At 39.0% G+C, this 9943-nt stretch overlaps 1 protein-coding gene across 1 annotated transcript; it reads right to left on the bottom strand.

Moving 5' to 3' along the window:
* Positions 1-4142: 4142 nt before the first annotated feature.
* On the bottom strand, positions 4143-7968 carry LOC124137193. Its single transcript, XM_046503393.2, has 4 exons — positions 7829-7968; positions 6085-6205; positions 5285-5403; positions 4143-4311 (listed from the first exon to the last, which is right to left on the bottom strand). The coding sequence occupies exons 1-4, from the start codon at positions 7863-7865 to the stop codon at positions 4232-4234; spliced, it is 357 nt and encodes a 118-aa protein (XP_046359349.2). The 5' UTR covers positions 7866-7968; the 3' UTR covers positions 4143-4231.
* Between the last annotated feature and the right edge of the window lie 1975 nt (positions 7969-9943).

Consider the following 9943-nt stretch of genomic DNA (forward strand, 5'->3'; position numbering starts at 1 on the left):
TCCGGCTTGGCCCGGGCCAAAGGTTTTCGTGTATGTTACATTGTGAGAAGGGGGTTATCGTTATCTAGTACGGATTGACTATCGAGCTATGTACGTCGCCTTTCCACCTTCCACACCTCATCCCTTCTCGTGGTCAAAGATGACACGTTGAGTGCTGTCTACAAGATATAAACATGTTTAAACAACGGGACAACGGAGCGAGCAAGCAATAGACATGTCACAGAAGGAGACGAGACACAACCACGTGGCGAGACCCGGAACACCGCCACACCCCTAAGACAGACTCATTTTCGTGGTGTGTCCTGTTCACCTCAACATCGTCAACACCTGTACACTTTAAAGTTTAAAGATGCCCATATCTGCTTAGTGTTACCTGTGCAGAGGTACCGGAGCAACGACATAGGGCAGAGATTTCACTTTTATAGGGTAACAAGAATCGTTATTCATGACACTATATGTCCCTCTCACAATCAATACACACACATGCAAACATACAGCCTTCAATAGAATGTCTTGTTGGGACAGACGCGTGTCCCTGTCGCAGGATACTGTATATGCACGCTGTATACATGCTGTTAGACTAACTTCTAGTCTCTGTAATGAACTATTTTATCGAAAAAAGGTGTTGTTAAATTATAGTTATGAAATATAATAAAAAGGAGCCAAAAGACTTTCTTCATTTTCCTGAAATTGCAGTAATCTAGCAATAGATTTGCGAAATGTTATAGACTTGCATGGGCTGTAATGGATATATTTGTTTCAGGGTTCGTATGACAGACTAGCAAGCTGTGTTTTTGTTGTTGTTTTTATTTACATAACGCTTTACGGCGATCTATAAATAATCCATTCTGAACCAGACAATTCAGTGATTGACATCATGAGCATCGAGCCACCCAAATGAGATACGATGAAAGGCAGTCAACAATTTCGTCGAACCTTACCACCCAATAATATTGTGCATACTTTTAATGCACAAAATCTAGATCGTAAATCTTGCTCAAAATATTTAACCCCGGTCAATGGATCAATGAGCAGTCGACTCAACCATCTCACTCTACCAGGTACCCATCAACTGCTGTATACCTGTGACTGAAGGAATGCGCCATTTCGGTTTCTCTAAAATTGGAGCGTTTAAAGTGAAGTGAGTGTTTTAATCTGGACATGTTTTAACCAATCGTCTGTCACATTCTGTGACTTATGCATGTTTCGCAATGTGGATAATCGATCATATTTGTTCATTTTGTTTGAATTTTTTTATGAGGAAATATATCTACTTTCACAAAATTCACCAGGTCAATATTTTGTAAGGATAAAGTATTGGCATTGACTGAGTTTCTAGATTAGCTATATGCCTGCAGCTTTATCGCGTACTTCCCATGCAATGTAGTACGTCGTATATGTATTATTCAAACTGTAGGCTGCCTGAGTGAACATAATTCTTCTGGTAAATTTATTTCCTTCCATCAGGTGAATCAAAAGGAAAGAAATACACTTTTTTTAAAATGTCATTTCCATAGGGACCGCCTCAGTGGTCTAGTGGTTCGATCCCCGGCCGCGTCATACCAAAAGACGTTAAAAGATGGTACTTGTTGTTACCCTGTCTGGCGCTCGGCATTGAGGGGCTAAAACAAGGACTGGTCGGCTCAGTATACTGTGTATGAGTGGGGTATTCATGTCAAACTGCGGCATGGTATCTCAGTGGGCTAGCACTGTAAATCGGCATCAGTCCGGACTAGTACAAGCAGCCACACTCACACACACACACACACGCACGCACGCACGCACGCACGCACGCGCGCGCGAGGGTACATGCACGTCGCTATGTAAGTGCAATAACCTTGGACGCGACGTGAAACCCCATTTCACCTCACCTCATTTGCATAACTTCCCCTCATCCAGTCACGAAGTCTTCTTCTTCAATACTTCATTTCCACTCTACATTTCAATCGGCGTGTACTTTAGATTGAGGCTCACTAATTCCAAACATTCTGATGACAGATTATTTGTAATGACCATTTGGTGCCAAGAACTATTTTCACATTATCTTCCATATAATGTATGTTACCTACTATCATTTATCAACAATACACTTTATTTTTTTTATAAAAAATACCCTGTGCTTGTTTGTTTTCTTCAACAGTAGTTCGCTGCATATGTAATAAATTCATACCGCTTCTTGAGGTGGTTTGCGGTTATACATGGTTTATCTCCCAGCCTGTTGGCTACATTTTGCAATTCATTCACAAAGTGGTGTATTATTCCCCCCTCTGTGTGTGTGTGTGTGTGTGTGTGTGTGTGTGTGTGTGTGTGTGGGTGGGTGTGGGTGGGTGTGTGTGTGTCTGCTTGTACAGGTCCGACCTGATGCCGGTTTTACAGTGCTAGCATACTCAGTTAAACATCAATATGTCGCTCAGATATATTATACAGACTCCAAGTCGACCAATCCTTGTTTTATCCAATTAATCATGATCATGTACATCACGTGACGATGTTAATATCCAATCTGCATTGTACTATGGGCATTGATGCCTAAAATACTGAATTAACTGTCTGTCTGTCTGTCTGTCTGTAAGTAAATAAAGTATGAAAAGTAAAATAAAAAATAAAATAAAAATAGAGCCCATGACAATACTTCAGGCTTGCCAAATTAATCCACACTTGAGTTGGATTTCCTTTTTATTTCTGGGAGACTGACTCTTGGCAGGACGGAAGCCCTAGAAGCTTTCAGGAGCCAAAATGCGAAGGCGGGTGCCTATATCCAGCTACTTGCTCGATCAACATGACCACGTGTCGATACCACGTATGAACTCGTGTACACTTTATCTGTACAAAGGTCGTATTTCGTCTATCAGTAATACGGACACATACCGTCCTGTCAGCAGAAATTATAGCTGATAGCCGATTTTGGTACCCACTGTACCACATGTGATGCAATGGTGCAATACAAGACATGAGAACGGGGCCATGTTCTGTTGAACATACCGTAGAAAATGGAAGTGTTAATTATTAAGGATAGTGGACTGTTCAGGGCTCCCTCTACTGTCACCTATATCATGTAAAACAAATGCTATTTGAGCATGGATTTAGCTATGTGTTGGCTGATCCGTTCAGTGTAACCCCAGAAGGGTTTTATAATGTCTTCCAGCAACGTCTATTGTTAGTTTAAAACTGGGGAAGGGATGTATCATCCATGAGTAAATAATGGTTGTATAAAAACAAACCAAGCCTACTTTTATGTACGAATTTTATTTAGACATATTGCGTTATACGAGAAAACACGTCCATGGAAATGAATATATATGTTTACCAGCGTAACTCAAACGCACGCAATTCTGAAGCATCTTACCATATACCCTGTGTTTGCATCAGTAAATCTATATATGTCGGCAGTTTTACCCTACTTTAATAATTTTCATCTCTTATTCCATCTGCTAGCTTAATTTATTCTCTTCATTTTAATTTGGATCTATTTTGTTCTTATGAAGATCAAAGTAACTTATGTAATTAATTAAACATGTTTTGACAATGAATTGATTCTTCTGCAAACATGAAAGAATAAACGAGTTCGTATTTATCTTTATTGACAAAACATACCGTTCAGTAACAAATAATGACTGCTAAAAAGTCATGCATGTGTAATCTAATACCAGTATACATGCACAAGTATACCAGGATATCAAATAAGATAATAACAGTCATTGTGCAATGCAGATATCTGTTTGTTCAGAAGGGTAGTTGTATGTCATGTGTTTGTACCCTAATTTCCCATCCCAAAGTTCATGCGATTATCACAATGTTAGATTAAACAATCTAATCAGAGATGAACTTGATGACTGTTAATAAACATGCTGTTCGCCAGTGACACGTGTTGAATAATTCAAGGGAAACAGAATTGAACACATTTCTTTCGAAACCACAAGCTGTTAGTACTTCTAAGAGATGCATGCTCCAAAGAAATACATGCAAAATAGTTCATAACTACAAATCTCCATATAATCAAAACCAAATTCACGACTCATTGTAATAACAGTGCTGACACAACATGTGAAGTGAGATGTGAGATGCTGTCACTGTTGAAGCGCTGTGCTTGAAGACTGAAGTCACCTTTCAGATGACTATCAAAATAATAATGAACTTCAATATAAAATGATTGATTGGCATTTATTCACATTCAAAAACTATACATTTGAATACTAGTATGTGTTTGTAGATATAAATAAATGGTTATAATCTATTTCATGCAGACATAGGCCATGAGAAGAGACATGATTGTAGCAACCACCGACATCTGTACAGAACCAGCTTCTGAAGCTGAAATATAATAGGAACTCCATTAATTGAGCAGGTAATAATAAGTGAAGAGGTGAGGTGAGGTGAAATGGGGTTTAACGTCGCGTCCAAGATTATTGCACTTATATAGCGACGTGTATGCACGTGTGTGTGTGTGTGTGTGTGTGTGTGTGTGTGTGTGTGTGTGTGTGTGTGCTTGTACTAGTCCGGACTGAAGCCGATTTATAGTGCTAGACCACTGCGATACCATGCCGCAGTTTAACATGAATAATCCACTCAGACACAGTATACTGACTCCGAGCCAACCAGTCCTTGTTTTAGCCCCTTAATGCCGAGCGCCAGGCAGAGTAACAACAAGTACCATCTTTTAACGTCTTTTGGTATGACGCGGCCGGGGATCGAACCACTAGACCACTGAGGCGGTCTAATAAGTGAAGAACACCCATTCCAAACAATATGTCATAACGGCTAATTTCAAAGTTAAAAATACCCTAATAGTCAAATGACTTGCTTTCCAAATGTGTCAGAAAACCCTATTCCATCAGGATGCTATCAGGATATTCGGGCACTGCTGTCATGGGCACCGGTACTAGGTTACTAGTGACTAGATGGGGTGAGGGTGGAGATCCTGTCATGCAATAACATCTCATTACAGCTTCATTTCAAGTTGACCGCCTCCGTGGTCTAGTGGTAGAGCGTCCGCCCGGAGAGCGGGCATTATATCTCAGTGAGCTAGCACTATAAATCGGCATCGGTCCGGACAAGTACACGCAGCCACACACACACATACACGTGCATGCACGTCGCTATATAAGTGCAATAATCTTGGACGCGACGTTAAACCCTATTTCACCTCACTTCACCATTTCAAGTTATTATGTCAGTATTCAAGTGCTCTCTAAAGATTGGGATAGTATGAATACATTCTTATCCACCCTTATTACTGTCGTAATGTATCAACCATGCGCATAATTAGAAATAATAAAGAACCTACTTGAACATCCGAAACTTGCCACTTGACTCTTTATCTGGTTGACTGCCTGACTGAATGATGGGTCACTCTTACAACCGCTGCTCACTTTGTTGATGCAGGTGATGAATGCATCAAACGCGCTGAAAGATGGGTACACACGTTGCTTAACATTTGATCATGACTGGACGTAGTGCCTGATGAATCATACCGTTAACTAGAGAAGTGATGTGGCGGCGGAAATACGCTTAAGAAACATAACAACATATAGTTGGCTGGTTGGTTGTTTTACGCCGCACTCAGCAATATTCCAGCTATATGACGGCGGTCTGTAAATAATCGAGTCTGGACCAGACAATCCAGTGATTAATATCATGAGCATCGATCCGCGCAATTGGGATCTATGACATGCATCAACCAAGTCAGCGAGCCTGACCACCCGATCCCGTTAGTCGCCTTTTACGACAAGCATAGTCGCCTTTTACGGCAAGAATGGGTTGCTGAAGACCTATTCTACCCCGGAATACAACATATAGCATCATGGTTGTGGATCATGATGAATTTTCACTATGGCCAGTAGACGTTGCAAATTAAGTACTAAAATACACGTATTTGCAACACGTTTGGGTTATTTGAGATTTGCGGTACTTACGGAATGGCGCTGCATCAAACAAAAGATCCAATTATCAAATATCCAATATAATCAATGTATGTAATTCAATAACATGCGTTACACAGAGTATACATTTTATATGTATACGCATTTGAGATTATGGGACATCTTTTAAGAAAAAAGGATTACGAAATTTACAAACATTACTTACGCACAAGCTTTAGACTTATCCGTCCCAGCTGCAGTAAAGGCTGTTCCAAATTGGGTTGCACACGTAGTGATGACTGACAAGTCGTTCACTGAACAGTCAGCACTGGCACTGCCCACACAAACTGCAATGATAAACATTACAGGTAGTAGGAGGCGTTTCGTGACAGGAACAAGCGTTTCAGTTGCAGCAAAACATATTTACTGTGGTGAAACGGTAATAGTCATTATTATACATGATGAATATGAACACACATATCTTGCTCATATTTGAATATTCCTTCATGACAAACTGATTTAATATAAAAAAAGTTGTGCTTGAGAGTGAAACTGACATATTCGAGTTATCCATGTTTCGCGACAATGAAATGTCGATATTACAAGGATCCTGGTTTCGCCAGGACGATAACCTAAGTCATAATCGATATAATGAGTTACTAGTATGTTTTATGATCGTAATGATTATTTTAAAAAAATTAACCAATATCAAACGTTCGATATTTGCATTTTTATATGTTTGATACATATATCTGTCTTAGTGATGTAGCATTCAAATTATGCAGATGCACGTGTAGGTTAATACAGCCGTAGCAGTGATATAGAGTTATCCTTGCTTCCATTAAGCAGAGGATGAACAATGTGATGGTTACAATTTGGCAAAAACATGTAATGTTATTCAGTAAATATAGTTGTATTCTAATTATAACATAACTGAAAAAAAGACAAAAATATAGCATACATCCTTTTTGTAATGGAACAAAGTTTTGGAGTTTGTTAAATAACATGTATCAAATCTGATTTATTTTGACCTGTATATTTTAATTTCGGGAATTTATTGATACCTAATATTATTGTAGATCACAGAATAAATACTGTGTAAGAAATCAGGCGAATATATTGTTTACAGCCATACCAAGTTCCAAAGTACGATATCAATATGGAATGGTTGTTCAAGTTCTCTGGGCGGCGGTCGGGTAGCCTAGTGGTTAAAGCGTTCGCTCGTCACGCCGAAGACCCGACATGGGTACAATGTGTGAAGTGAAATTGCTGGAATATTGCTAAAAGCGGCGTAAAACCATATTCACTCACTCACTCACTCACTCAAGTTCTCTGAATGACAATTTATAAAAGTAATCACAGTTTAGAGAGATAATGATAATTTTGACAATGTAAAAGGAATGTGATGAGGGGAATTAGCTTCTTTCATGACAAACTAGTTTGAATATATACAATAATTATTACTTGTCGTGAACAGTGAACATGCCGAATCTATGTTCCTTGTATGGTCTTCCTGGAGGGGGCACGGGTGGCCCAGTCGTCTAAGGCGCCGCGATTCGCTATGCAGAGTTTCGTCCCTTGGGTACGCCAGAAACCTATGATTGTTGGTTCGAATCCCGGTTCGCCCCGATTATGTTTCTAGGTTTGTCAGAACCATATACCGTGCTCGTGGGTTTCACCGAAGTGGTAAACGTCTGAGACAAGCATCACTTGGGGCTTTCCTCCCACATTAAGCTGACACGCCGTGATATAACTGGAATACTGTTAAAAGCGGCGTAAAACACAACTCACTCACTCACTCTTCCTGGAAAAGCCTCGTCACAACATCTGACACGGAATATGGCTCAGCTAGGGCAACCTTTCTTGACAATAATATATTGGGAATATTTGTCAACTTGCACCAGATCTTTCATTACGTTAATAGGAAACGATGCACCCCTGCCCGAAAGTGACTAGTTTATATGCCTTACCTGCAACTACAAACGCAGAAATGATCCACTTGTTCATGGTGAAGGGCTTAGTGATGATGTGCCAGTGTCTTCTTGGCTCGTGGGTATGTGCATAAGCTTATATCATGCAAATAGATTTTGCATCGACCAATGAGAAGAGTCTGATAAGAGATACATATTCATCGCATTGTCAAGTACCGCGTCATATATTATAGGATGGGAATGAAGTTCAAAGCAATGCATGTCGCAGATATTTATAACTTTGGGGAAGTATTGCGCAAACGTTTGTAATCTTGTTTCGCAGTAAAATTGAAGTGAAAGATTATTGAGAAAACTAGCACTACGGCCCTATCTTAGGAGACTAACATACATGACAATACTATCTGATAAAAGCAGTCCTAAATGTAAATATATGCCTCGCAGATTTATCAGAAATAGATGAGGTCGTTTATCAAAATCAACAGATCAAGAAGTGACGAAAACAGATTATCACACAATCATTATCACACAGATTTAAGAATATCGTAAAAAGAAACAAATCGGTTTTCATCGTTTTCATTTAAACAAGTAAGCATCTTAACTCCACTTATTCACGAAATATACACGGCTACACTCTGTGTGTGGTACAAATGCATTCTGTTCCAAAAATGAATTGAAGAATATGAATATTAACTTACGTCCAAAAGAAACTGTACTACTTTGACATTAGAATAGGCGATCGTTTCATTCCAAAGGGCAATAACTCTCCTTTTGAAGAGATATAAGTGACGGTCTAACCTGTGGCTTCCCTGTCTGGCGCTCGGCATTAAGGGGCTAAAACAAGGACTGGTCGGCTCGGAGTCAGTATACTCTGTCTGAGTGGGGTATTCATGTTAAACTGCGGCATGGTATCTCAGTGAGCTAGCACTATAAATCAGCATCAGTCCGGACCTCTACAAGCAGCCACACACGTGCATGCACGTCGCATTAAGTGCAATAACAGACGTTTCACCTCACCTCACCTCAACTCTAGTATTTAGAAATTAGAGATACGCTAACATTAATTTTGCAGCACACAGGCATACTCGACAGGCCTTTATACATTCGTGCCTTTACAAATAATTGAAGAAGAAATTACGTTCAGAATAAAACAACTGATTTAAAATTTTAAATTTATATCGAAATTGAAGTTACATCTGATTTTAATTTTTTTATTCTAACAATATTTTTTAGAAAGATGCCAAAAGAAAATCTACCATGCATCTATCAAGCAATCAGTGACCCAGTTGCAATATACATACCAGTTATCATCATTTGAAATAAGAATACCTATATTTTTCTTCCCCTTATACAATATGTCCCACCATTAAGTGCTTTGAGTAATCAGAGGTGTTAATTCATTGGTCCATCATTTCTTACAGATTTCACTCATGCTCATAAAATAAAGTAAATTACAGAAAATTTGTCCCAACAAACAACACATCATACTGACTACCCCACAAGATGTGTATGATACAGAGCTAAATGTAAATCAAGGTTGTATCCTCCTGCTTTAGTAACACAATATTTATTATTATGTTGACAAGTTATTTCCCTTACAACCCATACACTATCCTGCTAGCGACGTAGCTATGTTTACTGATTTTCATTCAACAGTACTTCTACACAAGATAATATTTTTATCATATAGCAAAATTAATATGATTTTAGAAAGTTTATAATCAAATATTCTGATGATGACAAATACAACCCCCACAGTCATTCCATGTAGATATATGCATTTATTTTTGTTATTTGTTCTTGCATATTACAGATTATACTTATATGTGTTGCAGTCGTGCCTATAATCAGGCAATATGTGTATAGACTTTGAGATGAGAGGAGTAAGCTTTTTTCATGACAAACTTGTTTGAATATATTATACAAATACTTATCGTGAGCAGTGAACATGCCGAGTCTTTGTTCTGTGCATGGCCTCGTCACAAGATAACATGTTTGCATTATATGGATTATGATAATAATTATTATAAGAAAGAGAGAGAGAGAGTGAGTGAGTGAGTGAGTATGGACGCCGCTTTTAGCAATATTCCAGCAATATCACGGCGGGGCACACCGGAAATGGGCTTCACACATTGTACCCACGTCTAAATGGAAGAG

Source organism: Haliotis rufescens, unplaced genomic scaffold (assembly GCF_023055435.1).
Source record: "Haliotis rufescens isolate VD_foot unplaced genomic scaffold, xgHalRufe1.0.p SCAF_5, whole genome shotgun sequence".
Taxonomy (NCBI): domain Eukaryota; kingdom Metazoa; phylum Mollusca; class Gastropoda; order Lepetellida; family Haliotidae; genus Haliotis; species Haliotis rufescens.